The following is an 18,630-nucleotide window of genomic DNA, read 5'->3' as shown; positions in this document are numbered from 1 at the left end:
CTGCACTGAAGACTCATCAGGGTCAAACCTTACCTGTGACCTCATCACAAACGTGACCGTCTGATGTATGCAAAATGATATCTAGATAATCTAGAGGCATTTTGAAAAAGTGACAATTATGGAACTCTTAGGACACAATCTCCAAAGGTATGGAGAAAAAAGGAGTAGTATTTGATGAAAAGAACACCTTGCCAACGGTTTATCATGAGGGTGGATCTATTGTATTATGCTTTGGGGTTGTGTGGCCGCCAGTAGTTCAGCAAACATTGCACAGGTAGATGGAAGAATGGATTCCAGTAAATATCAGCAAATTCTGGAAGCAAATTTGATGCAGTCAGTCAAGAAACTGAAGCTGAAAAGAGACTGGCTTCTGCAACAGGACAATGATCCAAAACATACCTCGAAATCCACCATGAACTACTTAAAGAACCATAAGCTGAAGCTTTTAGAAATGGTGCTCACAGTCCCAAGACTTGAACATCACTGAAGATCTGTGGGTAGATCTTACACATGCAAGGTGGCCCTAGAATATCTCAGAACTAGAAGTGTCCTGCAAGGAAGAGTGGGTGAAAATTCATTAAACCAGAATAGAAATACTCCTAACTGGCTACAAAAAGCATTTGCAAGCTGTGATATCTGCCAAAGGGTATTACTAAGTACCGACTTAGTAGGGTGTCCAAACTTTTGCACGTGTTATCATTATTATTTTATTTTTTCTATTTATTAATTTCATCAAATATACAGTAACTGTACATTAATATATAAACAGAGGTTGTTTACTCCTCATCAAAAATCATAAATAAAATATGTAATTTGGTGAGGGGCGCCCAAACTTTTGCATACAACCGTATGTATATAAAGGTAGAAGACATTTTAAATATATATGAAGTGTCTTTCACAACAACCTATGAGCATATTTCAGTATCATGTCCCCTACACTTTAGAATATAATTATTAAAATACTTCAGAAATATTATTACATTTTCATTCATGTGTACATTTATACATCTTGTGATTAAAACATCATTTTCTGTGAGTCATTCATTATAGGTTATGGAAAATATGAAATATTCACCTCTATGAAATATATGGAATTTTCCAGAAGTCAAATGTTCAACAGGAAGTTGCATCATCTGAATCTCCTGAAGCTCACGAGAAGAAGAAAAGTACTTTCTCTCATTTTTTCTTTATTTTCATTGATATTCTGATAACTGACATCATTGCTTTAAAAGTACAGTATCTGTTAAAAAATTAATTTTAAGCAAATCATTAGAATGTTCTTAAGGTCCTCATATCATTAGCATGGATGCTAGTTAACCACAATTTTGTACTTGCAAATTCCATGCTTTAAAAAAAAAAAGAAGAAAAAATGATTAAAAAAAGACTATTATTATTATTATTATCATCATCAAAACATAATAATTTTGTAAAATTATTACACCACAGCATACACATGCTTGATGTGTTATTATTTTTAGATGGCAGTATAATGTTTAGAAGACAACTCTATGTACAATGGTGTTTTAGGGCCACTGTTCACAAAATAAAAAAGATTTCAACAATAAAGTCTAAAATGTCAAGAAAAACATTGTAATATTTCAAGAATAAAGTCAGAATGTTTCAAGAAAAAAAACTGTAATATTAGGAGAAAGAAGTAACACTTTTGAGAATAAAGTCATAATAGTATGTTGTGGATTTGGTGATGTTTTCTTTTGTTGAAGGAGAAATCACAGGCAGTGCTTGCCTTCAAGGCTATCCATGGTTACATCTGCGTGTCACTCAATGAAGGTGTGTAGATGTATGATGTGTTGTCATATGTGTTGTCAAACTTCAGACTAACGGCGAGGCTATATGCCGTAACACATTGGGTCTCGATTGCTGTACTGAGTGCGCCAGAGTTCCAGCTGTTGTGCTGCAGATGTGACCATCGACAGCCTTGATTTCTCCAAATCTTTTCAGAAGAGACAATGTCCTCCAAGTTCATGTGTTCATTATTTCTTCTAAATAAATGCATTTTTCCTGTACAATCATCTCAAAGTTCTAATATTAATAATAATCTGGTGCGGATGCAGCAGAAGATGAAGTATTTTGTTATTTGTAAAATAACATATTTCTTTATTTTTGTTCTTCTGATATGTAGTGGATATCTAGAGGATCCACCGCATGTTAATACTGTGAAATCAATTGAGTTATAAAAAATATAAAAATAGTTATAAAAGGTTTTATCTTTACACTTATTGCCAGCGTAGCACCCCAGTGACCTTTTACATTTTAACCTATAATGTATTTTCACCACCTCTACCATGCACAAAAAGAGGATAAGCACACAAAATCAAATGGTAGATCAATTTATTGAACAACACATCTTAAAGGAGAAATGGATCCAAAATGTTTTTTTCTATTACATACAAAAAAAAAAAGAATTCTGAGGAGAGAAAAGCAGTGGCATTGGTGTTTCTAGTCCATTCTGGCCTTCAGGGTCCGTGTAGTTATCTTATCTTTCTCACTGTGAATCAAACAGACAAACACAAGTGCAAATCATAAATGACCAACTTCTATACACTGACTGTTGATGCGATTATGAGGGAACATTCTGACAGGTCACTGATTTTAAAAGTGTTTTGATTTTAATGATAAAATGAAATAAATACACAAATATAATACAATAAAAACAGAAAATATTTTGTGAAATAAATATACACAATCTACAAATCCTGACAGAGACAAAATATTAAAAACTCTAATGTTGCATGGACAGGTTTTTCAGTATATAACAGTTATGAAGATCACTGTATAAACACTAAAATTAACACGAAAGATCTTGTGTTCTTCCCTGCATTAATACACCTAATTCAAGAAATCAGCTAATTGGCCTATGACTGGTAAAAAGCAGGGAAACACTAAACCCTGGAGTTTTGACACATGGCGAACTGACAGTAAGGAGGGCTGCAGGTACAGTAATGAACTTTTACACTGGAGAATGTTGCGGGACATGTCAGTGTCATGTCAAAAATATTTACTGGCCACCGCACAAAACTGACCGATTGCCTGAAAAGAGGAGGAACTACTACTACTAAAGGCTGAACAAATAAAAACAAGTTAAACTAGATACCACTGGTGTCTATGAGGATGCCACCACTATCAACAAGTCTGGTCCTTCTTGTTATTAATGTGGATGCCACAAATACCCTTAAAATATACTTCAGACATGAAGGAAACTATTAAAGAAAAGATATTTCAGACATTTGACTTTGCTGTGACCTTGACCCTGTTTGGATCAACCCCAAATTCTAATCAATTCATCTGATTATTGTAATTCCATAATAATGAAAATTCCCTAAAAATTCTACTAATATTCAACTAATCATTCTTGAGATATCACACTAATGAGAATCTCGGACAGATGCATGGATGGATACACGGACGGACTGATAGCAAAAATCTTAGACAGCCAGAAAATGGGCCCAGAGGTCCGGAAACAAACAGGAGGAAGCTACTGAAGAAAAACTATTTCAGACACTTGACCTTGATGGCTGGTCACAATGATAATTTCTTCTAAATCCTACATGCATTCAAGCACTCGTTCTTGAGATATTGCACTAACGAGACTCTCAGATGGAGGAACGGACATCTGCACCACTCAGTGACGGAGGCATTAAAAGTTTTTAAAAAAACTGTCATTTGATTTGTGTACTGCTGTGGTGCTATGCTACTTTGTCCACGTGAACACTGGAGTGTCTCTTTCTTGCCTAAGCCGGTCTACTACATCGAAAGTCCTCAGCCATCACTGCTTAAGTTCCTGTTGAGAAATGCAACATGGGTGGTGGTATACTTACATGACATGCACTATAACTCCCATGCCAGAAACAGCATCTCTATCGACTGCATTCAGCATTGCCTGTGAAATAGTCTCAAACAGATCCTCTGGCTCCTGAAAACCATAATGAATAGCAGAGAACAGAATAGATCAGAACACACACAAAAAAAAAAAAAAAAAAAAAAAAAAACATTCATAGCTGCAGGATGTACGATCCTGGAATTTCACCATCTCGAACAGAAAAAAAAAATGCTGATGCGAGCTACTTGCAGAACATTTCATAATATGTTGCACTGCACTGTTGTCTACCATGTGGTTCAGAACGCCAAGTAATAAAGATTCAGTAACAATCCATGTCTGTGTCCCAAACCACACTGTATGCACCTAAACAGCAAGGACACCATTATGTATTAACAGACTATTTAGAAGGGTAGAATGTGGTTTGGGATGCAGCCCATTAGTATTTCACATTTCACATATTCATGAGAGCCAACACTTTATTTGTTTTTCACAGGTCTGTGAATGAAAAAGAGACACTAAAGGTGAGCAGAAGCCTTGACTGCCTTACTAACATCAAAATTAACAGAGATTGAAACAAGTATTAAACAAGTACAGAAAAACCACAACAAAAACAGCCATTAGCCTATACCCGACCTTGGTTAGCAAGCAGATGTCGCAATTCAACAAATGTACACAAACACATTCGTTTAGCCACTAAGACTGCTATCATGAGTTCTCTGGCTAAAAGAGCTTCACTACTGGGTAACAAAAACTCCTCACCGTCGATAACTCAGCTGACCATCATTCGATGAGGAAAAATCCTTAATTAGTCCTGAATCCTTTCCCCTGCTCACTCTGACACTCATTTACAGCATTTACAGCATTTAGCAGACATCCTAATGCAGTGGCTTAAGTGTTTTGTACTCTGTGTTTGTTTTATTATAGCATTGTTTTGGACTCTCTCACTCCCCTGTTAGCTTTATAATTGTATTAGACTCTCCTTTTATTGGCTGCCAGCTCTTGCCTGTCACCAGGCTTCTTTTGTACCTAAAGCTGGAGCATGATAACAATGCAACGTATCAGAGCTAGCACATGAGGTATGCATAGGAAATATTTCACAGCCTTTTCAGGATGACTCATGTCAGTGCTGAAACTTTATGTTTTAGCGTATTTTTCTTACCTGATTCAAAAAAATGCATTTTTTTTTTAAATGAAAAATTAAAAAAAAATTTTTTTTAAATATGCACTGTAACTTTAATTATAGTGACAATATTAGCAGAATATACTCTTCTGCACATTATTGTGCTCCACTCACCATGTTAGGCTCCCATAACGACTCACACATGCCATACATCTGCTCGGCACAAGTGCCACTGACCACAAAGTCTTCTGTTATCATGGGGCAGCCAATCAGGTCCAAGGAACAGATGAAAGGCTCGAAGGTTTTTGGGTCCAGACCAGCAATCACAGGCTCAATGTAGTACGGTCCAAACCTAAGAAAGGAGATACAGGAGACTTTGTGTAGAGTTCCTATTAAACGCATTTGTCTAGAGCACTACAAAGGATTTTTCATAGAGTACACACAAAATATTTCCACAGCTACAATGCCTTTGCCTGGCTTAAAGGAAAGAAAAAACTAATCCATTGTTGTTTGAAAACCCTTAGACGCCTTTACACGATGTTCCTTTCTAAGCTTTTAATTTTGTAACTTCAAGTGGCAGCCATACAAATATTGTAGGACATCCTAAGCTACTTAGACATATCTTAATTTTATAAGTAACAACACTACTACAGCAGCCTTTGAATAAAATATTGCAAACTTTGTGCGTATTGTTACAATTGTAATTATTCAAAATGTTTTTTTTCCTTCAAGGATGGTTAATGTCTAGCCTATATGTCTAGCCTAAAGAGATCAACATTTGCATGATATTGCTTAGTAGTGAAAAAGAATATAAGAGAATATTAGTGCAGCATATGTTTTTATTTATTTATTTATTCTTTATTTTTATCTTCTGTAATGATTATTACCAAATTGTTAGTCAGTAAGTCATACTTTGTACTTTTTGTTCAGGGCTTTCAATTGTTAAAACAATCAACTAAAATTGTAGATAGATGAAAATCATTTACTTCAAATGGCCCTTCAGAAACAACCGATGGACACTTTACTCCAGCTGTTTTTAGCTGAATAAAAAATGTCCATGGCAAGCATTGAAACTGCGATGATAAAACACTGGCTTCAGCTTTATGAAAGGACATGCACGTGGGTTTCTAAATAGCCGTTACTTCTGACTCCTATAGAAGACGACCCGTCAGAGTTCTCACAGTGAAGAGTGTTTTTATCTTTCAGCCTTTATCTTTTCTGAACTGTTTTGGCTTTCCACTAAAACAGTATTTTCAACCACAGAAAATGCATCTTTTCAAGTCTGCTCTCAAAAGTGGATAAATCTTAAAATGCTGTTTTCACTTTCACAGCTTTCTGAAAACGCTCCGCTGTTTGTTTTATTATATTACTAGACTGGATTCACTCTCCTCTGACTGCGGGCCTAAAGCTGGAGCTTGATGTGATGTATCTAAGCTATCCATGTTATGATTCTGTTTAACGTTTTACTGTTTACTACTGAATATGTACTACAATTCCGAAACTTAAAAACATTGGATTTCATTATTTTGGAAAGCCTCATCACTTTACAACAGTAATGTTTTTTTCTGGACAGTTTCTCAAAAATCATTTTAAATTTGATCTGAAAACGATTCTGTAATTAATAAATAGATTCCTTTTTTCTGAGCTTTTTGATGAATATGCTTCATATTTTTGATCAATATGCTTGAATTATTCTTGCTTAGAAACAGTTATATTACCTCTTTATGTTGTGCTTTTAGTCTTACAACTGAAATATGAGATCTGTGAGAAATCTCTGATATGAGAAATATGAGAAGTGTGTTTTGGAGATGCTGAATATTTATGCTTTTTCAAACACTGAATGAAAAAGCTACAGTTATTATGAGTTTATTACGATCCCTGATTCTGATTTGCATTTTAGTCCACTGAAAACAAGAAGGGAATCGTGTTGCCGGCTTCTTAAGGCTAGCTTAGGAAAGTCAAGACTTCTTTTCTTTCTTTCGTTCTTTTCTGAATCATGAAGCTTAACAATGGCACTGCGTGTACCTCCTCTCATACAGCAGGTTGGACACCATGCTCATGAAGGTCTTGGGCTTGATCTGACGACCCTCTTTCAGCTCGTACAGGTTGAGACGGAATTTGAGCCGTTGAGATCTGGCAAGATGGATAAAAGAAAGCATTTTAGTAAACCGTAAATAATTATGGCATAATGTATATCTTATTGATTTAAAGCACTAGAGCAAGCTGTCCAACCAATCCATCAGATATCAAATCACCCACAGGAAAAAGAACAAAAAGACTAAATACATAAATTCTACTCAATCATCGGATTGATATTGCCTTTACATTATCAACTACTGAAAATGTGTACATATTCGTGTTGTAATTTTAATCAGGATCAGTTCCAAACTCGGCCACAGATTCCTCAAATCAAAGCACTTCTGTTCTTTCAGCTGACACTAGAGATGATATTGTTATGTGCTTTAATGTAAATTTGATCTCCTATAACGTAAAATAATAATAATAATGAAAAAAAAAGGAAGTGACTGAAGGAAAGGGCTCGTGCTGTACTTACACTGTCTGCACATCTGTGGCCAGTCCCGCCAGGCCAATGTAGAGTCTGTCACCCATGGGGAAGATTTTTTGAAAGTCTGTGGTGACCATCTGGGCTTGGATACCAAACCGCCGATCAGACGCAATTGCAACGCAGTCCTTCCCACGCATGGCCATGACAGCCCCTCCATTATATGACATTATAGACTGTAACAACAGGACCGGGTTTACAGTGGATTAGAAAGGACAGTAAAGACTACACATTTTTATTTTCACAGTCCATTTTTAATCTTTTCTTGCATAGTGCCCACAATTTATTTTATATTTTAGAGGAAATTTACAGTAATGCTCAAGTGATGTGGAGGTGATTTACATCTCTCTCTCTCTCTCTGTGTGTATATATATAAAATCATCTCCAAATCACTCGAGCATTACTGTAAATTAACTTAACTTTCTGTAGCACTGTAGACTATTTGTTGTTCTCAATCTTTATTAACTTTGTACATAGATTTAAAAAAAAAGGAATTAAAGTAAAAGGGTTTTGGGCCTTAGAGTTGTAAAAACTAGATTTTATCTTTTAAATTAGTGTTATTTTTGGAAAGATGTTTTTTTAACCTCCTTGTGTCATGCAACAATCCTCAACTGTGTACATTTTTTGTTCAGAAATTATTTTCTAATATTCTTCAACATTACACATTTTAGACCTAAACATTAAACATTTTGGACATTAGAAAAAAAAAAGGGAAAAAAAATGTCAGGTATATTGTTTTAGTCATTTTTTTTAAACTCATGGACAATCCATTTACTTTTTAATAAAAGTAATATATGGACAGAATCAAAATCTCATGCAATTTTAAGAAAAAAAATTAAGAAACTATAAATAATTTATGCAAGAAAAAGTAAAAAAATCATATAAAACCTAAAAGTCTTGCAAATCCTTAACCAGTGCTTGAATTCAGTCCTGAGGTGTAAGTGCACTTCAGCATGCCTGGTGGCGACTGGATTTCACCGTGCACTGCTAAAGGCAATACTTATGTTGTTTTTTCTAACATAGCACAAAATATAGTTTTGGAAACTTTACGATGTCCACTCAAGCAGGGTGTAGGCATCACGTTTCTATATGCATGTAATAAAAGACAAAGATTTTACACTTATACATTTTCCTCTTCTTATTCAGTAATTTCCACATCCTTCATCAAGACTGACTCAAAAACAACAACAACAAAAAAAACTTTCAGTGAAAACCTTGTTTGCGTAGTGTGATATCTGCTGCCCTCAAGGGAAACAAGATAAACTGTACAAATATGAGATTTGCATTAGAAGATTTGGAAATAAACCTTTCAATACAGTGAACTCTAGAAGTATTGGCACCCTTAAAGAAAACTGTGTGTTTTGGCAGGGTTGGGGGTGAGACACAGCACAACAAATTATTTAAATATTCCTTTTAACAAAGTAATTTGAGAGGAAATAGTTGTTTTGCAGGGAAAAATGTTGTTTAAATAAATTATATATATATAATGCACAGGTCTAAACACACACAGAGCTAAAGTCTAGAAGATGCTTCTTATTTATAGAAGAGGGGAAAGAGAATGTTAACTCTAGAGTCATGAAATACAGCTGTGCTTTTTTAATATATTAAATTTCAAAGAGGCATTTCAAGTTTTTAGCCAGTATGATTAATAGCTGCATTAACTGCTGAAACACTACTAGCTAGTTGTGCTAGCAGTAGCAGGACGCAGCAGTCCCACACTTTTATTTTCTCTTTAGTTAGCTAGATGTTGGGTTAGCTTAGCAGAGTTAATACAGCTAGCTAGCTAAAACACAGAGTGAGTTACAGCTACAATAATAAAACCAGCACAGTCAGTCTTAGCTAGCCATCTTCTTAAACTAAATCCACATAAACATTCTGAAGTGTCTCCGGTTTCGGATATGAAATGTGAGCATGACATGGCTAAGCTACACGTTAGCTTTGTCCAGCTTGAAGTTGTCTGATGCAGCAAAGATGTTCATGTTCAGCACAAAAAAGAGCAACAGAGTTCTGCAGAGAGCCTTACCATGGTGCTGGTAATGAAGAAAGCAACCAAAACGCAAAATTATTTAATTTACTAATAGCTTGGTTTGAGACCGGTCACACACAGTGACTACACAGTTTCTTCCAGCAGCTACTTCCGCCTCAGGCTTCTTCTTCGTCTTCTAATGCGAGTTTATGCTGCGTTCATGCCATGTCGGAATTACCGTAATTACCAGATGACAACCCGGAGCTTTTCACGTTCGGACTCGGAATTATGCAAAATGAATCTGTGTGGGATGATGTTGTTGACAACTCCAAAATACATAATTACAACATTAAACCACATTTTTATGCTTCTGCTAAATATTGAAGAACAGAGAATGCTCATCAGAATTATTATACAGAAATATTATTATAGAGATAAATATTTAACTACAGTTTACTGAAGAAGCCGCCGCTGTTTTGAGGGTTTCCAAGTGTTACAAGTCGGAGATCTCAGAAAATTCCTAGTTTACAAGTTGTAATTACGAGTTCTAAGAGGACGTGAACGCTTGTTACAAGTCGGAACCTCGTAATTACGGTAAGTACGACATGGCGTGAAGGCGGCTTTATTTTAAGGTCTATGTGACGCGCTTACTGCCACCAACTGGCCTGGAGTGTGGCGCACAGCGGCGGTAACCAAATATGGCTGCGTTTTCCGGACTGAACATAGAATGTGTTCTAAACAGATATAGATAAGAAGCATACTATTCATTTATTTTATTTATTTATTTATTTATTTATCTATCAGGTCGAATCCCGCTTCCGCCCGTGGAGTTTGCATGTTCTCTCTGTGCTTCAGGGGTTTCCTGCCTCAGTCCGAAGACATGTGTTGTAGGCTGACTGGCATCTCTAAATTGTGTACACTCTAAAGTGTGTGAATGGGTTTGTGAGACTGTGAGTGTGTGTGCGATTGTGCCCTGCCATGGGGTGTGCCCTGCCTTGTGCCCCGAGTCCCCTGGGATAGGCTCCAGGTTCTCTGTGACCCTGTGTAGGATAAGCGGTACAGAAGATGGATGGATGGATGGATGATGCTGCCCAGTCTGTCCTATGTATGCATTAACAGTTTATGTGTTATTTGTGGTGTTAATTTTGTGCCAAATGTTTCAAATCAAATAATAAATTTCACAAGCAAATCCATCCATCCATCCATCCATGCTACCTCACCTCAGCTAACCTCACCTAAGACACACTTAGAGGCACAAACATAGCATAGCAACTTGCTCACTCATCTGTACACTTTCTCACACCAAGCCCAAGTCTCTGCCATTTCTAAACTCCAATTGTGGGTATGTTGCTACACAGAGATGTTGAAATGGCAGCTGCGGGTAGGCAGGTTTTTAAAAAGACTAAAAAAGTGATGAATTCATGTATTTAAATAAGCAAATTCTCATAAATTTCAAGCTGAACCAGGTATGTTGTGGGTGAGAAAATATATAAGTATTTAACACACAAAATAAACATAGGCAAACCCCTGCTCTATTGCTCATTCTGCTTGTTTAATACATTTTTAAAAATACTTTCTCCCTATTTCTTCCCCGATTTCTCCGCCAACAGCTACAATCAGGGAGGGCAAAGGCTATCATCTTCCTCCAAGCCAGCATCTTTTCAAACTGCTGCTCATACAACATCAGGGGGCAGCGTAACACACATGGGGGCAGCGTAACACATGGAAGAAGCGTAACACACATGGGGGCAGCGTAACACACATGGAGGAAGTGTAACACACATGGGGGCAGCGTAACACACATGGAGGAAGTGTAACACACATGGGGGCAGCGTGACACACACGGAGGAAGCATAACACACATGGGGGCAGCGTAACACACACAGAGGAAGTGTAACACACATGGGGGCAGCGTAACACACACGGAGGAAGCATAACACATGGGGGCAGCATAACACACATGGAGGAAGTGTAACACACATGGGGGCAGCGTGACACACACGGAGGAAGCATAACACACATGGGGCAGCATAACACACATGGGGGCAGCATAACACACATGGAGGAAGTGTAACACACATGGGGGCAGCATAACACACATGGAGGAAGTGTAACACACATGGGGGCAGCGTAACACACGGAAGAAGCATAACACACATGGAGGAAGTGTAACACACATGGGGGCAGCGTAACACACATGGAGGCCTGCGCTGGCCTGAAGCAACACCAGTGACTGTAAATCTTTTCAACAGTACATCTCATTAAAGATCATTTGTGTCATTGTTCTTATTTTCACCCACATTTCTCATCCCACCTTTCTGTTGTCACCCCCAACCCTAGCCTGGGGCATAACAGAAGTGGGAAGAGTAGACATTTTCATCACTAGCTCAGTTAACAATTTAGCTACTGAATCTAACCAACGTGTCACTCAACACATACCGACGCGATTAACCAGAGTGTTTACTTGAAAAATGGACATGGCTTAACGTTCATGGTATATTTTTGTTCACGTCTTATGTCTTCATTTTTATGAAGAAGATACTCACTAAAGCTCGATTGGTCAACTGACTTTGGAGTGAGAGGTGCTCTGAAAGTTAGCCACACCCACCCTATTAACACTGGAGTGTCCTCTGACATGGTGGAACGAATGGAGCAGAAAAAACTGTACTGTAGTTGCATTAAAAAGCTGATAAATATAATATGGCTAGCTACTGAATTGTTTGTATGTGCAGTCACACATTTCCTTTTCATACGTATGTCAACATTCCATCCAGTTATGTAGCAGTTTAAAAACATAAGTAGGTGATGAGGCTGAAGCTGGCTTCTTATTCACCAGCTTCTTATTGTTTCTGTTTCCACTTTCTGACTAATTCCTACCATCATCTCCTCATTATGAAAATTCCCCATTAAACTAAATGTAATATACTTTCAAAATACTGTGTGAAGAAATTCCCTGTAGAATTTATTTTTAATAATGGCCTTGTGAACCTGGCATTTGAGACCATTACATATGAGAATAAGTGTTATTTATAATTTATTAATAATTTATTGAAATAATGAGATAATAGTGTAGGAATGAAGCAAAGTACAATTGGCCTGCATCTGATAGTCTCAAAGGCTATATTCACAGGCCCATTATTTAAAAATCCTGGTTACATTTCTTCATACTGAGTATTTTTACAATAGTATTTTTTCAAGCTTCTATCCACAAGCAATCAGACTCCTGAACAATATATCAAACACTAATCACCTCACTTCCCATCACCCCTACTGTTATCCTGTTGTCACACAATGCACAGAGAACCTTACTTACCTACCAACTCAGAGACTGTATATTTTTATATTTTTATATAAAATACATGCACAAAGCACCTTACTTACTTACCAACTCAGAGACTGTATATTTTTATATTTTTATATAAAATACATGCACAAAGCACCTTACTTACTTACTAACTCAAAGTCTGTATATTTTAATATTTTTATATAAAATATATGCACAAAGCACCTTACTTACTTACCAACTCAGATACTGTATATTTTAATATTTTTATATAATATATATGCACAGAGCACCTTACTTACCAACTCAGAGACTGTATATTTTAAAAATCTTATTATATATTATATACATTATATTTTTATGTATATTTTTCTTTTTTTTTTTTTTTTTTTTTTTAAGGGAGACGTGCAAAAGTAAGAATTTCATTGTATGGTCTAAACCGTTGTGTTTTCACTGTGCATATGACAATAAACCTCTTGAAATATATTAAATACATAACACTTCTTTTCATATGAAATGTTCAGATTTTTTGGGACGTTATGGGAATGAGGAGACCACGGTATAAGAATGTGTATGTGATACAGTGTTAGTGCTCTTCATGGAGTCATCTACAAGCGTGAGACTGTAAGACCTTAAAAGCTCCTGGTCTTACAGTCTCACGCTTGTAGATGCATTTTATTATCATATTATTTCTGTCAGCTTTATTTCTAAACCATCTACAGTACATTCCCGTCGCAGCTGAGCTCTCAGCTCATCTTCTTACGCCATTTTGAGGAGACGCTCCGGTGTTATTAGGATGGGCGTGGCTATCTTTCAGAGCACCGCCCACTCCGAAATCACTTGACCAATAGAGTGCCGCAGGAATGAGTCCTAATACCCGGAAATCAGTTAGCATTTTAACACTTCCGGTTCCATCGTCCCGAAGTCAATGGGTTTTTGGTTGAATGCATGAAATAAGGTCTGTGATTAACACAAGATATTTTTTCGTTTTATTTTATGACTTAAAATACATCAGTAATACCCCACCAGTGATTTTTAAGCTTTTACATGTCTTGAAAAAGGCGGTTGCTAACAAGTGGCTAAATGGGACTACAGAGGTTGTCGGGGACATTAAACGTCATTACGCCAAACAGGAAAACTCATCTACTACACGTATATACAAACTGAATTCTCTCAAAACAATGCAACATGGACACATTCCCAAAAAAGCTGTGGGCAGATTCATCCACACAAAGAGCCCAGTGGACCCTTATCAGGGAACATGTTTTTAAAATAAAGATTGAAAGAGTTGTCGGAAGCTTAGTGGTGGTGACGTTGAAGTCATACGACCGTGGTGTAGTTCGTTTATAGCCTAGCTTTAGCTTTTTACTTCTGGTGATTGTATTTAGGCTTCAACGTTCATAAAATTTGTGTTAATTTGTGAAGATTGTTTTCACGAACAAACCGAGCTTATTTTCTGCAGTAATCCAAAAGCCAATGGAAAAATTTTGTCGAGAGAACAGGGGAGATGCTAACTTCCGAGTTGGCGACGTCATCCCTGCGACACTCTATAAAGATTTAAGGTGAACGCTTTCTTTTAAGACCCACCGCTCTTAGAAATGGGCCAAAAGTAAGAAGGAAAAAAAACTATATCATAAAAATCCATAAACAACAACAAAAACATAATAATAATAAGGTAAAATTTAAGAGAGTGTCAATCAGAAGTAAACTTTTTGAAAAAATCATTTTGATTTGATTCTCATTACTTACTTGCAGTTATTATTATTATTTTTTTTACATTTTGATCTTTAATATTTTGGTTGTGGATTTTATTAATTTATTTGAAACCTTTGGCTAAAACTAACTCCATACGTTTCTTCCTGTGAGTCGTGTAAGCGGTCGCTTAGGCCCCAGACCACCAGGGAGGGTCTCCATGACTTTTGAAATAGATATACAAAAAAAAAAACACTTTACTATCATTTGGCTAAAATATTTATGTCCCTTGCAGTGTGAAAAGAATAAAAACTGCAAGCGTTCATATCTAACTAGGGCGGAAAAACACAAAGAGGAAAAAGTAGAAAAAATGAGAAATGCCCCCAAAACATACATACAGTGTGGACCACATGTAAACACCTGCTGTGTGAAACAGCTTATTCAGGGCAGCACTAAATAAAAATACAATATGACATTTTATTATCACTTTTTATTATTATTATTATTATTATTATTATTATTATTATTAACATTTTGCAGTATGTAAACTAACCCCAGCTGAACAGATCATCTTGGTATTTTTTGGCGTCTTTTGCATGACTCCTCAGTTCCGGCAGGGGGCGACAGCGCGCTCGCTTTCTGCTGAATGAAGAGGAAAGCGAAGAAGACAGCAACAAAACAACAATAAAATGGAGAGTGGAGTAGGCCTAACGTTAGAGGTTGGCTCCGTTACAGCCTTTAAATGTAAGTCGTATGTTTTTAATAATGGTTTTTTTTTTTGTTGTAAATGTTGTCCAGGAATGTGCGGCTTTGTTGTTTTGCTGCTATCGATTTTTTAATGAAAACACGCAGCTGAAAAAAAAAAAAAAAAAAAAAACTCTACTGCGCCATATTTGCAAGCTGGGCTTCACGGCTAGTTTGTTAATGCTAATGAAGGTCCAGTGCATGAGTGCAGAGTTGAGCTGTTATGCTGGTTGACGGAATAATGTGTGTGGTGTGTGTTTAGGGACTGATGCGAACACAGCAGAGCTGATTGTGTGGCGCGTCAGTAATAACAGCTTGTTCACGGGGAAGAAGAACACCGCCCTGCGAGCTTTCGAGTGAGAGCCACACTGTCACTTCATCAACTCTTAACGCTGTATGTGATCTGCTGTAATGCTTAACATGAGACATCTCTCGTCCTGCAGGCTATTTGTGAAGGAGAAACGGCTGGAGGGGAAAGTGACACCAGCATGGGTGAAGAAGAAGTGGGAGAACTTAAGACAGAAATATAAGGTAACTCCAGCAAGTCAGGATTTGATTGTTAATTTCTTGTGTGATTGCCTGCTGTGTCCTCCCACAGTCAGCTTTCTAGCATGCACAGGAGCAGACAGCCTGCTGATGTTCTTGGAGACATTTCTGCAGAACAGTGTAACACCTCCTAGACCATGCTCATATAAACATGAAGTTCCTCTGCAGTGCAGCGTTAAGTCTCTGCCTAGGCCAGGTGTTCTCAACTACTTTTTGGGTAGTGGCTACAAATTCTCATAGACATATTATAAACATTAATTATCACTGTGCATGATCATATCACATTTGTTTTGAATTTTCATGAAGTTTGGATTTTTTTCACCTATGAAATCTGTAATGTCAAAATGCAAAGTATTACGGAGGCCCTAAGGGGATCTGGTGATGGAAAAAAAATGAGATGGGAGGAAAATTTATATTCTATTTGCATTCTCTCGCAAAGATATTTGGGTTCTCTCACAAAAGCAAATACCTTTGCGAGAGAATGTGGATATCTTTGAGAGAGAATGCAAAACAATTGCGAGAGAACGCAAAGTTTCTCTGGGGTGCGCAAAAGTTTTGCAAGCAAATGCAAAAGCATTGAAATGTCAATTTTCCTCCCATCTCATTTTTTTTCCCATCACCATGTCCCTTTAGGGCCTCTGTAAAGTATAGCCCATGTGCAGTTTAGATTATGGACATGCACTCATTTAAAAAAAAAAAAAAAAAATTAAAATGGCTTCTTTATTGACTTTTTTTTAGCCAAATTGATATATTAGTAAGCTCGTTGAAATTTATTGGTCAAACGGGGCAACGCTGATTCTGATTTTGAATGATTTCCACCCCATACAGTGTATTGACCTAAGGGGGCACTTACTTATTGATGCTGTTCTGTAACATGCACTTAAGCTCATTTAGACTTTCATGGCTCAGCAGTAGAACACGTTAGCCCAAACTCATATTAACTGGAGGTTCTCATCTGCCACTGGTGAAGTAAAACCAGCGTTCTAGGTCTTATAACTTTCTTATAACTTTTGCAGACAGGGACCCTATTAACTGTAAACAAAAAAATCTTTTATTACACATTTATTGTAAGAACATATTCCAATACTAGGCCCATTATTTAAATGCGTATAATATTGTGCACTTTCCAGTCACAGAACACTTTTAATGAAATTGTCACTAGATTCAAGTTGCTGTTAGTGACAGGTTATTCACTTCTTACTAATACATGCATTTTCCACTTGTTTACAAACTCCCATAAAGGATAAAAACTTGGTGACTAATAAATGTTTAATACATATTACTACAATGCTCTAAAACAGAAGTGTGGATGCCACATTTTCTCTGCTGAGGTTGGTGGGCCATTTCTATAAATAGGCATACCTTTCATTTCAACTGGGGAATGACTGATTGAATCTGAAAAGAAAGCTATGCCACTGTAATCAAACATATCATGGTTAATGCATAATTCCTGTCTTGAAATCGATTGACTGCTTGATGTTCTGAAACACAGTTGAGGTGTTCTTGATGTAGTGACAGTAAATTGGCAGTGTCGTCCACTGTCCTTAAGCACTCCCCTGTTCCAACTAATATGAAATCCACATGCAGCATAAAAAGCCGCTCGTTATCATACCCCCTTTCCTCTGCTGCCCACACGCGGCCCATCAAAATGTTCTGCGTTGTGAATCTCAGCTAGAGAGAACCGCTCCCATCTTACACTGCAATGATAAACTGTGTTAAAAACATGTTGTTGGGTGCATGCAGTCATCACTGATAATTTATTCATGCTAGTATATTAATATTCATGGACTAACAGTACGCTGTGATAGGTGATCTGCTTGTTGTTCCATAGAAGTGGTGAATGTTTGTGCAAACAATAATTGCTCCATACTCCATGCCCATCTTGGAGTATGGCAAGTTATTCACCTGTGATTGCGCTGATACCCATAATTCATTGCTTGCTGCTCTGCAGGATATCAAGAGCCTCAGTATGATGGGAGGTGACCCGCTAGTGGCACCATGGAAGTGGTACGCCGTGATGGATCAGGCTCTGAGTGGAGAACTCACTGTGGCTCATTCCCTTCTGTCCAACCTGTCCAATCTGTCCAATCTATCCAACTTGTCCAGCTCATCCAGCCCCTTCCCTGTCCCCGTGTCCTCATCTGGCCAGGATGCTCCCCCTGCCAAGAAGAGGAAGGAGCAGTACTGGCTAGCTGCCCTGCAGGAGCTTGAGAGGAGGCAGGAGGAGCGTGAGAGGCGTGCCGCAGAAAGGGAGGAGGAGAGGGAGAGGCGGGCAGCCGAAAGAGAAGAAGAGAGGGAGAGACGGGCGGCTGAGCGAGAAGAGGAGAGAGAGAGGCAGGCTCTGGAGCGAGAGAAGAGGAGGGAGCAGGATCTGCTCTCCAGACAGGAGCGTTGGGAGAGGGAGCTGCAAGCCAGAGAGGAAAAGAGAGAGAAAGAGTACAGAGAAAGAGAGGAGCGGAGGGATAGAGAAGCCGCTGCGAGGGAGGACCGGCTGTTCAAGCTCCTTGAGACGTTCATGTCTAAACAATACAACACGCATTGAGCCATGTTGGTGTCTCAGAAATGTCTGCTTTCTACTAATAAATCGTATCCGGTTTTGTATCTCTCGTTGTTGTTTGCATCTCTTAGCTGGAGTCTTTTGGTACGGAAAAATAATTCGGTAAGTAAACTAACAATTCAGCCAGCTGCAGGCTCTTGATGTGTCTTTTAACATCTTTAAAAAGCTCCCTGGATAAAAAGTTGACCCACCAATGGCAGCACGTTACTGTACGTTGTTAATAAGTTGTGCAACTGGACAAATGTTGTTTTAATGTAGCATATAACTGGATTGTCAGTTGTTGGCCAGACTGTGTTTCATGTCCAAGCAGAAAACATTATC

The 18,630-nt window shown here is 37.7% G+C and overlaps 2 protein-coding genes and 1 long non-coding RNA gene across 3 annotated transcripts; 1 reads left to right on the top strand and 2 right to left on the bottom strand.

The window, feature by feature from the left end:
• Positions 1–2,332: 2,332 nt before the first annotated feature.
• psmb3 (proteasome 20S subunit beta 3) lies at positions 2,333–9,704 on the bottom strand. Its single transcript, XM_026933639.3, has 6 exons — positions 9,545–9,704; positions 7,513–7,697; positions 6,984–7,091; positions 5,133–5,310; positions 3,837–3,931; positions 2,333–2,506 (listed from the first exon to the last, which is right to left on the bottom strand). The coding sequence occupies exons 1-6, from the start codon at positions 9,545–9,547 to the stop codon at positions 2,458–2,460; spliced, it is 618 nt and encodes a 205-aa protein (XP_026789440.1). The 5' UTR covers positions 9,548–9,704; the 3' UTR covers positions 2,333–2,457.
• Positions 9,705–13,584: 3,880 nt separating this feature from the next.
• si:ch73-193c12.2 (chromatin assembly factor 1 subunit A) lies at positions 13,585–18,353 on the top strand. The gene is made up of 5 exons (XM_026933519.3): positions 13,585–13,728; positions 15,071–15,206; positions 15,469–15,562; positions 15,650–15,737; positions 17,704–18,353. The coding sequence occupies exons 2-5, from the start codon at positions 15,152–15,154 to the stop codon at positions 18,292–18,294; spliced, it is 828 nt and encodes a 275-aa protein (XP_026789320.3). The 5' UTR covers positions 13,585–13,728; positions 15,071–15,151; the 3' UTR covers positions 18,295–18,353.
• LOC117595850 (uncharacterized) lies at positions 16,781–17,767 on the bottom strand. The gene is made up of 2 exons (XR_004577053.2): positions 17,658–17,767; positions 16,781–17,449 (listed from the first exon to the last, which is right to left on the bottom strand). It is a non-coding gene; the product is annotated as an uncharacterized LOC117595850 (long non-coding RNA).
• Positions 18,354–18,630: the final 277 nt, after the last annotated feature.

This window comes from Pangasianodon hypophthalmus, chromosome 2, assembly GCF_027358585.1.
Source record: "Pangasianodon hypophthalmus isolate fPanHyp1 chromosome 2, fPanHyp1.pri, whole genome shotgun sequence".
Lineage (NCBI taxonomy): Eukaryota > Metazoa > Chordata > Actinopteri > Siluriformes > Pangasiidae > Pangasianodon > Pangasianodon hypophthalmus.
The sequence above is the reverse complement of the archived record's forward strand: the minus strand, read 5'-3'. Positions and strand labels throughout refer to the sequence as shown.

Excerpts from the sequence above, each read along its gene's own strand:
- psmb3 (XM_026933639.3), bottom strand. Across the intron at positions 5,311-6,983 it reads AACCTGCTGTATGAGAGGAG|GTTTGGACCGTACTACATTG; the intron begins GTACACGCAGTG and ends CTCCTTTCTTAG. Across the intron at positions 2,507-3,836 it reads GGAGTTATAGTGCATGTCAT|TGAGAAAGATAAGATAACTA; the intron begins GTAAGTATACCA and ends TTTGATTCACAG.
- si:ch73-193c12.2 (XM_026933519.3), top strand. The coding sequence starts at position 15,152 with ATGGAGAGTGGAGTAGGCCTAACGTTAGAGGTTGGCTCCGTTACAGCC. Across the intron at positions 15,563-15,649 it reads ACCGCCCTGCGAGCTTTCGA|GCTATTTGTGAAGGAGAAAC; the intron begins GTGAGAGCCACA and ends CTCGTCCTGCAG. Across the intron at positions 15,738-17,703 it reads ACTTAAGACAGAAATATAAG|GATATCAAGAGCCTCAGTAT; the intron begins GTAACTCCAGCA and ends GCTGCTCTGCAG.